General features: G+C 40.9%; 1 protein-coding gene across 1 annotated transcript in view; it reads right to left on the reverse strand.

Moving 5' to 3' along the window:
- Positions 1–18,219, reverse strand: part of sgip1a (SH3GL interacting endocytic adaptor 1a) — a 75,318-nt gene that overhangs the window by 55,886 nt on the left and 1,213 nt on the right. Inside the window, 3 exon segments of the mRNA XM_051376567.1 lie at positions 4,170–4,214; positions 8,381–8,514; positions 14,437–14,561. Coding sequence (XP_051232527.1) covers positions 4,170–4,214; positions 8,381–8,423 — 88 coding nt within the window. The 5' untranslated portion in view covers positions 8,424–8,514; positions 14,437–14,561.

Here is an 18,219-nt window from a genome sequence, read left to right on the forward strand (position 1 = left end):
CCCAAAAGCAAATCATTAAGATTATTCATTTATTTATTTATTTAGTAAGTTATTATTTCATATAAAGTCAAGTAATAAACCATTAAAGAAATAAACTGGAGCCCGCCATATGGCCTTGTGTCCTCTCTGCCCTCTACTCTGTAGCATTCCAGTCAAGGGTTTATCCAAGTTTCAGACAGGCAAGTTCTAAGTACTAGACCTCCCTGTGACAGTCTGATTCCTAACCAGGATTAACAAGACTGAAGTCTGAAGCTCTGCTAGTGGCCATGGGAGGCTGCAGTGTTCATTAAAACCCACGAAATTATTGGATGGAGTCAACGGCACTCTAACAACATACTGAAGAAACACTAACAACATACTAATTTTGCTATTCTTAGAGCCCTATCAGTGCTGGGATACAACATTAACTTTGTTGTCATGATGATGGTGCTACAGGAAATTCCATGGGTTCAGGATTTTCCCATTGGGAGCATAAAGATGGTCAGCTAAATTTTATACAATCTAAAGACAAGACTGAGAAAATGTTGTGGTAGTCCGCCTGTTAAATTTTGATGTCATTTCTTGTGTGGGGACGTTTTGGCTTGATGCTAGCAGTAGAGGAAAGGTCAGAAGGTCAGTTAACACATTAGGATTAATCCTCTGGGGGACCAGGAATATGCACAGCAAACTGCCTGGTAATTAATCCATTGTTTTTTTTAGATAAGATGTCCCTTTGACTAAATGTGGTGCTAGTTGAAAGTGTTACCAAATCAATTATGGATCATGGGTACCATAAATGTCATGCCATATTTCATGGTAATCTGTGTTAGATTTAGATGGATGGACAGTGATACACTGTTCTTATACAGATAGAAATGTGATTATTTAACTTCACTTTTGTCTTGATGATTTCCTAGCCTCCTCCGTATAGCTCCTACAAAGTCCAACAGGAACAGGAATCCCATGCTGCACCAGTATGATTACCTTGAGGAGAGCTGAGTAAACCACACACAAGGGCAGGCTCTCGTGAGTACCGAAAAGCATATGGGAGATTTGCTACTTAAAATGACATCTGCCTAGCAATAATGTATACACACTGCGCACCACAACTGCAAATGCAGTTATCCCACTTGCAGTAAACTCAGGAAATTCATAGCAAATGATTATGTTAAGTACTATTAGAGCTCTGTAAATTATAGAGGAAGAGGGTCTTTTAAGGAAAAATCTTTCTGAAAGCATGTCTGAATTTTGGTAGGGAAATTGCCTTATTATGATCATCAGTTGGAGGCCACAGTTCACCAGCAGTTATATTTGGTGCAATCAGATTTTTAATCTGCTATATTGTGTCTAAAAGGGAAGGGGGTCACTAACACTAGCACAAACAATTCAAGGCCTGCCCCTCTCCCTTTCAACTAAAATGAAGTAATCAGCCCATGTCTTCTACCCTGTGTGTTATGCAGGGACAACCACGCTGGCCACGGCATGGGGCTTTAAAAAGCAGAGCTAACAAGGATTAGCATCCAATTTTAACACCTGACTGTAATCCTGCCCTCACACAGTCCATGCTAAGCCTGTGCTAGCCATGCTAATGGAAGGGAAGTGGTTCGCAGCCTGTTTTTTTTCTTCACAACTGTTACCTAACAACTTGGCTCGTGACAAATGTGGCCGATGACAAGACAGCATGGAGATCAATCAGTTCTGTTAGTGTACAACTGTGATTAAGTTAAAAAAAAAGCTAGAAGTTTACTATTAATACCAAGGCAAAATATTAAAAAAGATTAGTGCCTTTTAGACCAAACCACCATCTTATTTTACTGATCAAGACTGTGCAAGGACTAAGCTTTGCCTTCAACACAAACTGTACCACAAACCACATACCAAAGTGAATACACAGAATCAGTCACTTTGGTTTGATCATTAACTATATGGATATTGGGCTGTCTGTTAGTATTGCCCCGAGAGATCCAATATTTAATCATCTATACCTGTGCAATCAGCATGAGCTTATTTGACATCACTGTGCATAAAGTGGCTGTTTGCTACAAACGCATCTCTGTCCTAAATCTGAAGAGGGCAGAAATGATGTATAATCTATCGTGGTTATCATCTCAATTATAACTTACTGAGCAGTTTGTATGACGACATGTATGTGACAAACAGAGACGCCGTTTTGTTTGTTGTCATTAGAACCTGCTCCAGACTGTCAGGCTGACTTGCTTGCCCTTTTCATAATACAGTAGCATGGGAGTGTAATACACTGCTATAAAAACATTTAGAAGGAAGCCATTATTGATGAATCAGACACTGCAACTGATTAAAATATAATTCATTCAATTTAAATTTAGATCTATTTTGACATAACACAGCTGGCCAGAAATCACAGACCTTAATTTTTGCATGCATGGGCAGTTAACAATGGGAATGGACGTGAAGACTGGTCTAAATCAGGGTAACCTACAAATAAGACTGTTGGAAAGTTGTTAAGCTCAACAGATTTACTGTACCATTTAGTCAGATAAGCCTTTCAATTCATTACACGGTTATACGGCAGCTTTGAAAGCAGTTTTCATTGTATTATATGAGATAACTTCCTATTTGGCATGTGGCTGATTTTTTTCTGTGTTTTACTCAAGTGTTAACTTCTCGGCAAACCAAATTTCCCTTATAGTAACATAAAGCCTGAATGACTGAATCGTTCTTTGACTGTTTTCATGGTCTACACTCCTCTACTAGCTGGCCTTGTGGTCATGATATTGTTACTGCCAATTCTGTCAACATAACCGCACCACCATGACATCCTTACAGAAACATGCACCATGCTTCAAGCCAATAGGCTCAGCATTTGAAAAAAAGTGGTGACATGTATGGCTGAGAAGTGCTACAAACTGCCAACTATCTGAGAGCTCCAACTTTAAAATGAATACATAAGTTCCTGCCCACCGTTAAATGACCTGCCTATAACTATGAAACAACATTTTGTATTCTCTGGTATGGGATTGCTGTGAACAACATATAACTGGACAGCAGTAATGTAATTCCTTTTCGAAACACTCATAGACAGACACACATATACACAAACACAACCAGAGGACAAGCTAATGAGATTCTTCCTTGGCTCATTTGTTAAACGCACCAGAATAAACAGGTTTGAATGACAACACCATCTAGCTTTTTTGGAATACAATCAAAAAATGACACTTCATTTGATTATTATTTCATCCTTATTTCTCCCATGTTCACTGCCTAAAAAAAAAAAAAAAAAAAAAACATATCGTGGACTATCACAGCTTACATAATTCAAGGTTGATTCAGTAAATGTCAACATATCTAGGTTGTTCTGGTCAAACAAATGGCAAGTGGTCGTTAAATATAGGATGCCTGAGCAACATAAAAGATATAATATGAAACAGACGGATGGATGGATGCTTTCGTGTGCCAGCTGCAGAGCTGTAGGGATTCATCCTTCCATCACTGGCCTTCCTCCTGATGATGTCATCAATTAAAGGGACATGAAACTAAAACAATCATCAGTTATCTTTTTCCTCATTACACTCAACCCAACAGAGATGGATCAGTCCAACGCTGGGTGGGTACAAATGTACGCATGCATCCACCCGTACGCACATGCAAACCACACGCGAGTGCTGGGTAAAATGGCAATGTAGTGTGAGCAGAGTCATACGCTACTGTGAGTGTGTATGCGCGTGTGTGCATGTGTTTCAGAGTACACCATACAAAGAGAATTTATACAAGTGAGCCAGCTGGGCACATAAGCCCTCCTGCACAATAAATCCAAATAATCCTTTACGATGGGAAGCGGGAAAAAGGGGGGTTGGGGGGCACTCAGACATATGCACGCACACACATACACACACACACACACACACACTCACTCACTCACTCACTCACAAAAGGTACACACGGTTCAATTAGCTTCGCCATTGTGCCTCTGTGGTAGACATTCAGTGGATGTGCCCTTTTCCTAAGAATAACATGCAAGTCACTGGAATGTATGCACTCAAAATAGCAGGGCAGCTTATGACATTTGAACCTCCCAAACACACACAGACATAGACGCTTGCCATCAGATGAAGCGCTGTAGGACAAGGACATAAAGGGGGATTACCCTGAATTACAACAGAAAACGGGACAGACTGATAATAATAAAAAAAATTTAAAAATCACCTCACCTTCCATCATGGTTGCAGATTTGCATTCCTCTATCTCCAAGGAGCCTGAAATGAAAGCAGGAGGTGTGGGGAGGGGGAGAAAAGAAGAAGCCCCCAGGTTACCACAGAGATACAGTAGAATTGATGGGCAGCAGAGCAGCCGTGTGCATGTGGCTAACGCCCTGGCTAACTGTGAGCCTCCAACACCCCCAGACGTCGCCTGTCAACTAGCCCAGGAGGTAGAGAGAGAGAGAGAGAGAGAGAGAGAGAGAGAGAGAGAGAGAGAGAGAGAGAGGAGAGAGGAGGGGTAGGGGCCTGGCCGGGCTGGCTGCCGATAAGAGCTGGGGCTTAAGCCATGGAGGATGCTGCTGCTACTACTGCTGCTGCTGCTGCTGCTGCTGCTACTGCGGCTCTAACCTACACATTCAGTCGAGGATGCTGAGAGGTGGGGGAAAAGCTAACTGGAGGAAAAAAATAAATAAATAAAGAGGCAGGGTAGAGAGAGGGAGGGAGGCGGAGAGACTGAGAGGGAGGGAGGGTTATGTGTGTGTATGTGTGTTTGGCAGAGGTGGGAGGGTGGAGGGGGTGGTAGTGTTGAGGAGGGGCGGAGGCAGTTTGCTGAGGTCAGAGATGGCCTCAGCCAATCCCGGCAGCTCTTTGTAGAGTCACATGGCTTACAGCTTGAATCTCCTGACACCATGGCCCAAGAGAACGCTACATTAGTAACCTCTCTTGCTTGACAAATAATTGTGCGCATACACTAAATACACACAGGTTTACACATCCAAATAGAGGCACAGAAAAAGCCATCAGGCATGTACAGAGTAAATACAGAACATACACAAAAGTGCTAAATACACATGCACACACAGACACACACACACACAGACACACACAGACAGACAGACACACACACACACACACCCCTCCCCTGCACCCTACCTTATGTCAGTGCAATGTGCCGAGCCTGCCAGAGGTGAATGACATTAATTATTTGCTCGCGGAGAGAGTGACGTGCAGGTGTGAGCCAAGTGACAACTCATGTTGAGGACGCACACATACACTGACTCTATTATAACACACCACTGCACAAAATATTTAACCCTCCTGCTCAGTGACTATTCCTGTATTAGCTGCTTGTGTGTCACTGCCTGTGTCCCGCCCCCCCCTGGAATAAGGTGTGGTTTCACTCTGCCCTCTCTTTCTCTCCCCGTTCCCTCCCACCTTCCCCTCTCTCTGCCAGTCTGTTTCACTCCGCTGTCTTTTTCTGTCTCTGTGCTTTCCCACTGCACTGGGACGAGGATCGATCAGTGTGACGCTATGGCGACGCAGGCTACAGCTGCAACCAACGAGCAGGAAAGGCCGATGACAGAACAGCCCCCAGAGAGGGGTGTGCGCTTGCATTTGTGTGTGTTTGCTGATTAATTATCTATGAGAGGGTGGAGAGAGAGGGAGAAAGAATGAGAGGGAAAGAGGGGGGTGAATGTTTATGTGGATAAACCAAAGAGGAGAGGAGACTGACAATTAGGCAAACCTACAAAACAACAACAACAAATTAAACAGTGAAGTGAAGCTTCACCAAAATGTCAATTATTAAATCTGTGAATTAACAAGAAATGAAAACAGCAAGCAATTTGAGTGTACTGTTCTTAGTATTAGTGCTAGGATTGTTATTTATGTTATTTTTATGTTATATTATATTACATGTATAGCTCATATAGTAAGCCATAAAGCACATATGAAAACAGAACATATTAATTTTAAAAATTCATCTTAGTAATTTTCCTTCATTTCCAATGATAAATATCCCTTTTCTTTAATCCAATGTATTTAGTCTGTTTTCATAAAGACAAATAAATGTAATAAAAAAAGTACAAGATTAAATTAAAAATAAAGAGCAAAAAGTACCAAAAAGACTTAATGATGTTAATAATTAAATAATCAAAATTGGCAAATTAGCAGCGTGGCACAATTTGATCCTTAAAAAAGAAAAAAAAGTTATTGTGTCAGAGAATCTTACATTCTGTTATTTTTAAGGCCCAGGAAAGCTTGCATGTTCTTCCACAGAAGAGAATATATAGTCCTCTACACTCAGCTGGTCCATGTTTATTGCACATAGTTTCCTAATATTACTCAATAAAAAGTATAACTAACTTCAGTACTGGTTCATAAGGCCTTTTTACAGCCACCAATCTGTGCATTCTGTGTAATCTGTGGATGTCTCATTCGGACATCAACAGTTCAACACACAGTAAAATCTGCCAAAGTTTGGGTGACCATTCCTACAGAAGCCCAGTATTCAGGTATTAGGTCGTCATAAATATAGTAATAGGCGACACCACTCTCTAGCACTGATGTGACCTCTCATTAAGCATGAGCAATATCTAATAAGAAAATATGCGGAAACAAAATATTCAGTCTTAGTATCCGGCAGTGTGTGTGGTTTATGGGCGTTCACATACATGACTTTGTATACATACGGATTTATACTGTATATAATGTGTGTTTATTGGAATTCCTTGTCTGTTGCCTATCTCCCTGTCTTCAGCCATCCTTTAACAAGAGCTAGCCGGTGCCTCTCTATGCCCAATGAACCCTCCCAAGCCATGCTTAAACCCATGTGATGGTGACTCCCTCCCTCCTTCCAAATCTCTTTTACTCTCTCTCATTCATCACTTCTTTCCTTTTCATTTACTGATTTCTCCCTTTTCCCTGTTTTAAGCCCATTATTTTTGTCAAGCTGCCTCTATGTGACTCGTTCTGTCACTTGCCTCCTCCCTCCTTTCACTGCTCTGTCTTTCCTTGCCAGCTCTTCTGTCTTAACACCCAGCAGATGCTCCCAAAAAGAGGGTCCCCACCCTGCCCCCAGTTTTTACTCCCTTCCCCCCCATCCTTCCCTCTACCCCCTCACTACAGTTGCACCTCTCTTTTAATTTTTTTCTGCTGCCATCCCTTCTTTTGTCCTCTTATCTACTTCGTCTTTTCTGTTCTCTCTAAAGCTCCATTTTCAATCACTTTCTCTTTCCCGCTCCCATCTTCTTGTACATTACTCCTTGTGTCTCACTCCTGTTAACTCCCTTAGCTGTGAGACAAATAGCATCTTCTCCTGCACTGCCATCTAGTGTTCTCTGTGAGTCATGAGAGAGATTTACTATTGTGCTGGTGTAAAGGTAAAAATATTATGGATATTTGCTCAGTGTACTGTAATACCATCAATATAGTGTACCCAACAGGTATGTGGCAACTAGGCTGACATTTGACCATTTATTTGTACAAATAAATAGATATGTATAGTGATTATGCAGCTGACAAACGCTACCATGCCAACTAGTGGAGGAATGTAGAAAAAGGGAGGAGGAAGGGAGGGGGATTTGCTAAATACAGCCTAATGCCCTATAAGCTCTGTTTTGGAGCTACAGGAATGGAGCAGCCTGAATAAAGACACACACGTATGTCTTATTTACTATGGAGAGGAATAGACAATCACATGCTGATGTAGATAAGTGCACATTTTTCTTACATAACATGGCCAGAGAGAGGTGCCATTTGTGACCATGCTCCATACCTCCATTGACACAGTATTGTGGTAGTGTACCATTATGAGACACCACTTTAATGTATACAAAAAACTTGAGGAAAAAAACAAAACAATGTAGGTCTTTCCTAAAAAACAACATATAGACTCAAAATGAATCCCTCTCAATCATCACATATGACTCACTAGCATTGTGTGGCAGTGTTTGTATCTGCAGAGACGCTGCCCTCTGCCTGTATTTTCTTATTTTGTTGTGTGCGGGACATTTGGAATATTTCGTCCTTTCTCCCTTACAAGTTCTGTCTGCCCTTTTCTCTTTTTCTCTCTAAATGACAGTGCCTGTGTGATGCACCCCCTGAGAAGACACATTGCACAGTGAACATGCAAAGACACCTGTATCAACATCTTATGGCCATAACAGATCAGTAAGATCAACAGAAAAGTGAGGGTATATTCCACACAGCCAAAAGCGCACACAATAAATTAAGTAAAACGCTGTACACTTATTAGACACACAGCTCCCATTTCACCTCATGCACCAGATAATCTGGAGTAACCCCTAAAACTGAAAATAAAAAGTGACCTATATTTTTTATATTTTATTTACAGGTGCACTGACAATCCATGTTCTCACTCCTGAAGAGGTGCTGTACTGTACTATACTGTTAGGTCAAGAAAGGGGTTTTACCTACTGTACCTGCAACAATGCGAAACCAGCCGGTACACAGCTCCTCAGCCATTTAAAGCTCTCTCCATGGACCCCCTTGTTCTCACCCCAGCCAGGCAGAGGGATGAGACTGGAGAAGACGAACAGATGACTAAGATTTTTCACTGGAAAAGAGAAGAGGCAGACGAGAATGAGGAGTAACCAAGGACTCTGCCAGACTGAGCTGCTCAGAGGACATGCACGTACGCTGATGCCGATACTAGCGCATCATTTAACAACTGCTGGTGTACTGATGTACACATACACTCGACTACACAGGAAGACAACCTGTGAAGACGGAGAATTGTAATGTGGCACAGCAGGCTATGTGTCCAGGCTATAAGTTGGGCAGTGAAGGTCAGCATGTCCCTCACTGCAGTAGCAGACACACGCAGACACGCACACACACACACACACACAATCGTTTTCCTTATTCATGTACAAATTCTGAAGTGACAGAAGACAAATGTCTGCAACTGTATCCATTAGAGATTTTAACTGTACATCTCTACTTTTGTTATGATGTTTTAAAAAAAATCAGCAACCTTTCAAACAGTCTGCAATAGTCTATGTGTCTGGATAAGCAAGGCTATGCTGTATATCAGTGAATTTAATTACCAATTTTATGGACTTCTATTTCACAAAGACAAACACAATTGCAGTTAATTTGCACAGAAATGTTTCCTTTTTGTTTTTGCTCTGATGAACCAAAGTATTGTCAAAAAGTCTGTTTATCCTATTAAAAAGGCAGCACATTAATCAATCTACTTCAGTTGTTTTTTCCTCTGAAGTTCTATCTTATCTAAGAAGCATCTGATTCACTGTTAGTATATGTTGCAACAAAAAAACTGACAAAATATGTTTGATGAAAAACCTTTTTTAAAATGTATTATTTTTTTTGGCGTAAGGTACGCTAACAATTAGACAGCAAAAAGTGACATTTGGCATTGATTTAGGTGAACTGGACTAAAAATGTTTGTATGTATGTTTACAGCAAGAGCCACCAAAAGACATGGTGTTGGCGCCACCTGCTGATCCCTTTAACACAGTGCTCTATTCCCTACCATATATAGTACCGCTCCAACCCCGGCTCTAAATTACATTTTCAAGACCAGTAAATCACGCAACAGATCTGTCTCTCACTCTCACTCACACACACACACACACACACACACACACACACACAACACACACACTAAACACATAAGAATAATAATCCACTAAAGCGTTTTTACTTCCCATTTTTGACTTCCCAGTATCCAGCTATAGCATCCGCACAATCACAATCACTGCAGAACTAATCCCATTGTTAGTTATGACAGTCTCTTGTGGTTCAGGTAGGTTATTATAATTTAGCGTTAAAACACAAGCTTGATACCTGCAGTGACACCAATGACATTTCACTTTATTGTCACATTCAAGCACATTGCTACATGTTCTCGAGTCCTTATCTCAGTAAAACACTCTCCTGAGAGAGGTGCAGTCTCCCCAGCATTTAGACAGCACTTACTATTCAGAAATAGACTATGAGCAAGGATTCTCTTATATCTGGCACGTTTCATATACTTCTCAGATGGCTGAAGAAGGTTTATTTCAAACAGCAGATGCAAAAGAAAAAGCAAATCTTCTCCATCCCCACCCCATCTAGTCCCCTCTCTCCCACCCTCAACCTTGCATCTGCCTCTATTTACCCCTATACCACCCTATACCTCCCTCCCTCTGACCTACTTCTCTACAACTTTGCTCATGCCTTTCGCCTGTGGGGTGCAGTGTTGCTCTAATCTGGCAATTTTCAGTGATGTGTCTCTGCATCTGTTGGCAGGTCCCAAACTGTTTTCACCAACAGCAAAAACTGCAAGACGAATTCAAATGGGTCACCACTCTGTTACTGTTTACAGTTAAGAAGGGAAAGCTGCATTTAGTAGCAGACTGCCGTTATCATCTGGCAAGTGAAGAGCCACTGGGAATGGAGGATGAGGTATGGCGATGCCACTTGAGGTCCCTGAATTGCTGATCATTTATCAAATGCGTTCTAGTTCCATCCTCAATTTCCCCATAAAACAAAAATAGCAATCTTGCACAAATTATGCTCTTCGCTGTGTGCCAGAACACTGCACCAAACCACTTTCTGGATTACTGATTAGACAAATCAACAAAAAATAAATCAATGGTAGTAAAAAAGTAAAAATTCTGAAATATGAAGATTTGTTGCTTTTCTGTTTCATATCATGGTAAGTAACTAACTTCTGGTTTTCTGTCTGATGGTCAAACAAAATAAGCAATCTGTAGTTGGCTTCGGGAACAAAGTATGGATATTTGTATTTAGTGACAGTATTTAGTGATAGTTTAAAGTACCACTGTGTCAGATTGAGTGACATCATGAAGTTGCACATTGCAACCATTTGAATACAGCTCAGCCTTCCAAACATATAGGAGAAACTATGGTGGCTGCCAAACATTTTAACAATGAAATTTGTAATCAAAAAGAAAGAAAAAGCAAACCAGTGCAACAAGGTCCTATCTCTTCCCACACTTACTGAGGTGAGCATGATGATGACACTAATTCAGCACTACAGGAGCACGACACTGAAGAGCAGGGAAAGCCCAGTGGCACATGATCATGCAGTGAGAGAAGGGGTGACTTTTCTCCTACTATCAAATCATCAGGTTCACTCAAAGCTAGTAGTCAACACTGGCACACCAGTTAGCAGTAAATATGTTCATTCATGTTTTGTCACCTTTCACTGTACATTTTGTCCTTTGTCAACTAAAGCTACGCTTACATGTACACTCGTTACTCCTTACCTACGTCAAGTAAGCCACCCTAAACTTCAGGTATGTCAACACAGAGCAGACGTTTTACAGATATGATGCTTCTCAGTTAACGTCATGTCTATGCTGGGACTTCCCTGGGCTCATGTTGCAATGGTCACGTCTCACGTCCCAAGGCCTTGTGCCATTTCCTGCACACTGCTGTAGCAACATCCATACAAACCTCCACCCTGCTCCTTCTCTCCCTACCCCCAAAGTGCCTTGATGAGGGATGATGATTAGGCAGCAGTCATTAAATGTACACAGACAAACACCCACCCACCGATTAGGCAGCAGTGAGTGCAGTCAAACCAAAACAACTCACTCTCCACTCAGCGGTAGGGGAAGGCATGCAGGGCGATAAGGCGTGGTGATGGCAGGGTGCCATTTCAAGTGCCTACGTGCCATCCAGCCACTCATGATGCTCTCTGTCTGTTAGTACTGCCAGACAGACATACTGTTCTGTCATTACCCCACTTGCTGCCCTGCCCAGGGGGCCAGGCACACATATACACAGAAACACATACACACTACATCAAGCGGCAAGGTTTTCTGTCTAATTGGCACCCACTTCCTAATTACTTAATGATGCTGAGGAGGCTGACTGCCAGCTCAAAGGTGAATTTAGCTTGTTTAGTCTGATGCCGCTGGGGGTATTATTTTGATTTCTAGCTTATAGTTTATAGCAAGAGTTAGCTTGGACTCTGTGTTGTCTGGGACAAATAGTACGGACACATTTTATTTTGGGTGCCAGGTCAGACAGTCAGTCAGCAGTCAGTTAATTAGCTAGTTAGCTACCTCAGTGTTTAGGTAACATAGTTGGTCAAATTGTAAGATATTCAGTTAGACTTTGCACCAGCCATCCAACGGCACATTTAAAAGGGGTCAGTTCAGTACAAAATGAAAATCAACTTGAATAAACTTGAAATTATAGTCTTGTATGACTACATTTCCCACTGCCTCCCTGCCCTGTAGTACCAGTTTAATAGCAAACACTGTCAGTCTGGACTATTCTCTGACCCCAAACCCCATCTAGTCAACCCCCCCCCCAATTAAAAGCCCCCTCTGAAAATCCAGTCCTCCCCTCCAGCCTTAGAATGGGGGATGGAAAAGATGAGCTCATCCCTCTGATACTGGGCCGGTCTGGTCTGCGGTCTCCCTAATGGTCTCCAGGATGTCAACACCGGTTCAATAAGTCCCTCTTACTCACACCAATTACTATTTGCACACAGGGTCCAAGCCTAAATAAACAGAGCCCAAACTTGCTATACAATCAGCTTATATCTATAAACAGTGGAGAAGTTTAAATTAGGCCACTCCCAAGAGTACCGGTCTTTGCTTGGACAGCCAGGCTGAGATGACAGAATGGAGCCAGATGAACTCACTGCAGGGAGTTTCAAAAGGAGTATTTTAAAGACAACAAAAATAGCACAGAGATGAGTTCTATACTCTCTAATAGCTTATTTGGGTAATTCAAACAGAAAATTTCAATATCAAGTTTAATCAATTTTAACTTGATATTAATTTTATTTGTAAGGTGTGGTTATGTTTAACTTAAATGACTCCCATAAAGAAGACATTGAGCTAAAAGACTCTCTTGCCTAAAGCTAAGGTGGAAACAGAGTTGTGTCAGAACACTCACAGAATACCCCATAGCTGAATCAGTTTTGGACCAAAAAAAGAGAGAAACTTGCCTACGCTTGCTTTCTGGCTCACTCTGGTTTGGCTGGACACCCACTAGAAAGTTGCTAATATAGGTTATGCGCGTGTGTGTGTGTGTGCTGTGACGTGCTGGTAGGAGACCAGATCGGCCTCCCAATGACGCATTTAATACTGAACCCATAATTCATGAGACATCTTAAAATAGGAGTATAGATTATTAAGATCTGCTCTGTCTGATAGCACGTAAGAGTAGCTGCCTCTGACATAACGTAGCAGTGGGACATGACTCAACACATGAAGTAGGAGATATATGTTGTCATAGTAAGGTACACAGTATTCATGTTCTCCCTCTCTTTACAGGCTTTTTAACTAAATGTAGGCTATGAACATAACTAGAACCAAGCACACGCTTCCTGCGACGGGAGGGCAGAGGATCGGTAACACAGCAGGAATCTTCTACTACAGTGCAAAATATGTAGAAGTGTGTTTGGTGTTTGTGTGTGTAATAGGTACAAGTGGATGGGTGATCCTGGAAGTGTACAGACATTTTTGTACTTTTCTATTTTTTTTATTTTATTGAATAGGTAACACTGAGTGCATCACTAAAGCCGAGCACCAGGAATGGGCCACTACTGGGGGAGTCATGGGATTAGCCCCAAAACTAGGTTTTGAGATGGCATTGCCACTCTAAAAATGTATATTTCTGAGTTCTGCCTAATCAGGATATTTATAAGCAGGTAATAGAAAACAGTCACACTGGAAAAGGGGAATGCATTGGTTGTCATATTTATCTTTAAATTACTAATTTATTTCCAATGTAACATCACTTTTTAAGCATTTTCTGCTGACAGGAGAAATGATGCGCCACATGCAAGTTATTAGCTTAAAGGATTCTGGATTTTCAATATTTGAAAAAAGAAAAACACAAATTTTGTTATTAAAAAAGTTACAAAAAGACAGGATATCTGTTACAGTTAAGCTCAAGAACATCAAATTATAATTATAAATAACAACTATAAATGTAACCCCCAGGTCCAATACAGCATGTATTTAAAAAACGAAACCTTTTAAATATACAGATGTGATAAACTTCCTGCACTAGACTTCATGTTCTACTGTGAACTCCCTGTAGTGTTGTGGAGACTGCAATGTGCCATTCTGGTTTGACCTATGTTGAGGTGAGGTGTCCTGTGGACCCACGTGGGAGTGCGTACTCTTTGCCAGAATGCAGCAGCAGATAATACACATACATGTGAAAACACACACTCCTATACAGTATATAAAAAAGACACACAAATCTCGCAAAAGCACTTCTACCCAGAAAGCATGGCATGCCTTGCTCTTTCTTACTCATTGCTGACTTGTTTCACACCATCTCTTGAGTGTCAAATATTAAAGCATATGTTCTCCTCGTTTCCTCACAGAAAGCTGCAGCTCACCCACGAACACACAGCTCACCCAAATCCCTCACACACACACACTTCCGGTAAACCCTCTGCCATAAAATGGACAGCCTCTGTGATGCTGAGAGACGCACGACTACTACAGTACATCATGTTTTAAACCCCACCTACCTCAATGTGAAAAATCAAACTCTGATATCAGCTGATTATGGAACGTTTAGTCCCAATATGCTCTGCCTCTTTTCCTTCGGGTCTCTTTAGCCAGCTACTGTTTCAAAGCAAAGTCCATTTGTGATCTGCAACACAAAAACACATTTAACATAATTAAACTGAACACCTAAATGTATATAATCTAACATATGGCCATATAGGTCTTGAAAATGTTACAAAAAAAGGACATGATGAACTGGCATTAACATCAAAAACAATTAGTTAATAGATACTGGCTACTTGAGCAAGGTGACTGTTTAAAATGATCAATGTACTAGTATTTAGAAAACTCCTTACGTCTTTTGCTTAAAACAGAAATATACAGGTAAATTATGACGCAGTTAGTGGGCTGGTTTGGTCAATAGTTGGTGTTTTCCCAGGCATGCAGAGACAGGCTTGAATGACTGATATTTCAAGGAAATACTTTGCTTCTCCACACTACCACACTGTAAGGCTTCCCCCATGAACAATCCATGGCAAAAGCAGCATGAATGACTCACCCATTCTCCAACAGCAACAACACTTTCTGTATTTAACCATGCAAGTCGGCTGAGGATAGCCTAGATTATTACTTCTATTTATTTCTATTTGCTCAAACGTTCAGAGGAGATTCAGGGAGGCAATATACAAAAGACTATTACACTCAATGCCTTGCTGAAAGTCACTGACAAAAGTTGACTTTGTTTATGTGAGTGTTGCTGTATTACTTTAACCTGCACAGACCTTTTCTAGTGACATGATATAGGGACAGTACTGTCTTAATGGGCAGAGCCCAGAATCCATTGCCTGGAAATGCTGCATTTGAGGATGTTCACAGTTCAACACAGGAAACAGAGATGAGAAACTTTCCCAGGCTGAATTCCCAGGCAAAGTCCACCTAAAACTGAAATCTCATTCCTCACTCATCACTCTCAAGCTTGGCAATCCCTTCTCTCCCCCACAGCTTTTCCCACATATCACAAACCTGTACTTGAACTCCCTCTGCTTCAATACTCACACATGCAGTTGGATATTATAGCTGCCCCAATGCAATACACCCAAGCCCAGACCTACATCTAACATCTGCACTCAACTTTTGTTTAAAGGCCACAAATGTCTTCTACTACGGTCTTAAAGGATAGGTCTGGTTTTAAAACAATGGGGTAGATTTGAACTTAAAATATTGTAACTTTTGAAGATACCTACTTTATTTGCCTAACTCAGACTGCTGAAGCCTCACATGAACATCAGAAAAAACAGTGGGATACATTTCTGCCCAGAAAGAGGGCTGTGGATTTTGTACCCCACCACAGTGAAAGTACATTATTAGCGTTCTGATAATAGCCAATATGAACAGGAGGACTGATTGCATTTACAATGTTCATATGGGACTATGTTTTAAGACAGACTTAAAAAATTGTGACTCAATCTTTTAATTCCTAACTAAATATGTTTAAATAAATATAAAGCCGTGGCAAAATTTCTCCAGGAGAATCTGACTTAACAACTGCCATCAGCACACGTTTTTAAGCAACCTAAAATGTGCTATTAAAGAGTGAACACGCATGTGCCGAAAAGGACTGCAGTATTCATGCTGTGGCTGGTACGTGCCAGGACCACCACTGATACAGGATGGAAATGTTGGAATGGGAGCCAGACCCGGAGCTCAGGTGTAGCTCCATGTGAATCATCACATGCAACAACAAAATTAAGGACAACACGCCAACCCATTTTGATTGGACACAAATGATATCACATGCTGATGTTGTACAGTCTGGCCTGGCCTCCGATAGTTTGATTCCACTCTCCCCAGGCATCAACGCCACAGCTCTTATAAAACATACTCAGCGTGATTAATCAAACTGATTATTTAATTTCCCAAACAAATGCTAATTATTTTTCAGTTGTGCAAAACCCCATGATGCAGGGAGCTTGGCCAATCGACCTGAATGAATTGACTGGAGTACAATGACGCCAAAATATAATTACACAGCTGTTTCAGATGACAAAAGCAGATCACTCTTGTGTCCTCCTCTCCTCTCTCTACTCCCTTCTCCAGCCCTTGTTTTCCTGTGCTGGATTGCAACATCGAGTAATAAACTTTAACCAGGTGCTAGATTGTCTCCATTGTGTCTATAGTATTGTCAGGGGTTCTGTGATTTCAAGGCCCTAGGTGACTAATATCAGGACACAACTATGTCAAGGCTACAGGGCCTTGTATTCCCAAAATCACTCCCTTAACTTTCATTAAAAAAAAACCTGAAGACTATATAGAAACCAGTCTTGTACATTTCGGATCCATGATTGGAAAGAATATTTTAAATAAAGACCTGTAACTGGTGTTCACATTGTAAGAAACATTGACGACGTGTGACAGTAGACATTTGAAAACTGTGTGATTGTATGGATTGTGAAGGACCCATAGCAACATTTTATGCAGTAAATGATTGTCAACTAACACATTTCTCAAGTGCAAAATACTCAAGAGGGCAATTACAAACACTTATCTTTGACTACAGGAATAATGTGTCAGAAGCTACGGTTGGATAACAGTATTTCAACATTTAATCATTACACTAAAATTACCCTGGCAGGACACTTTATTGGCCAAGTGTTGGTAAAATATATCAGGAAGCTGCATCAGTATGTATTCGTCATCCATGTCAGCTTGTACTAAAGCTCTTACTCATGAGTTCAGATCAAGTGGCAGCAGGCCTACATGTACCAGAAATTCGTATGATAAAGGATGGTTCCAATTACCAAAGACATGCCAGTTTCCTGTTTCCTTTCTAGGATGTAAGCTGTTCTGCACAGGGTCTCCATGGTTACAGGAACATTTCTTAAGAAAAAATACACAGGCCAGCTCAGAGGGAAGTAGATCATTTACCGTAAATGAATGACGAGCAAATCATTTTATTTACTGTCAGGGATCATTTACGCCACAGGGCTGGATTCACTTTCATTTTCAATGTTCAGATGTGCTCAAATTATTAAAGCTGGCAAATAGTGACGGAGCCACAGAAAATTCCCACACAATCAAAGATTTTAGCCCTAGAGCTACGAACTAGGGTTAACCCACGATAAGTTTTATGTGCTCCTCTAGTATTGTTAATTCTCAATTCTGACTCACATGTGTTTTGTGTTAAACTAAGGGCTCTAACACTGGGGTAAAAAAAAAAACAAACACACTCACTGCTTCTCTCAGCCAAACTACTAACATACCTTTGTTTCATACTTTCATATATTATCAGTGTAATGACAGCAATGGTTTTGTGTCTGGACCTAGCCTAAGTGAAGGGCCTGGATATATCCACAGGGCAGAGTCATGTCAAATGGCTTCCTACAACCAATTAGCATCCTACCACCTTTACATGTTTATCCAAAGTGGATTGCTATTTGTAGCTGACAACAATTTACCTAATATAGCTGGCTATACATTAGGGCTGCACGATATGGTAAAAACTTATGTGAATTATTTATTTTTTTACAGATATTGTGATTGCAAAATGATTCACGATCAGTGATAAAGATTCTTTTTGCATTACAAATTAGTACAAATATAGTACTTCATTATAATGCTGTTTGTCACACATTTCAACTTTATCAAAAAGCAGCTTCTGCAATTTGCATATTGCACTTGCCCATATTGCTATTTGTATATTACCATCAATTGAGCAGCCACATCTGCCCATTACTTAAGCCAGTAAGAGTTTTTCTCGAGAGAAAGCATTGTACACAATTTAAATACAAGGTGGTAAAATGATA

This window comes from Dicentrarchus labrax, unplaced genomic scaffold, assembly GCF_905237075.1.
Source record: "Dicentrarchus labrax unplaced genomic scaffold, dlabrax2021, whole genome shotgun sequence".
Lineage (NCBI taxonomy): Eukaryota > Metazoa > Chordata > Actinopteri > Moronidae > Dicentrarchus > Dicentrarchus labrax.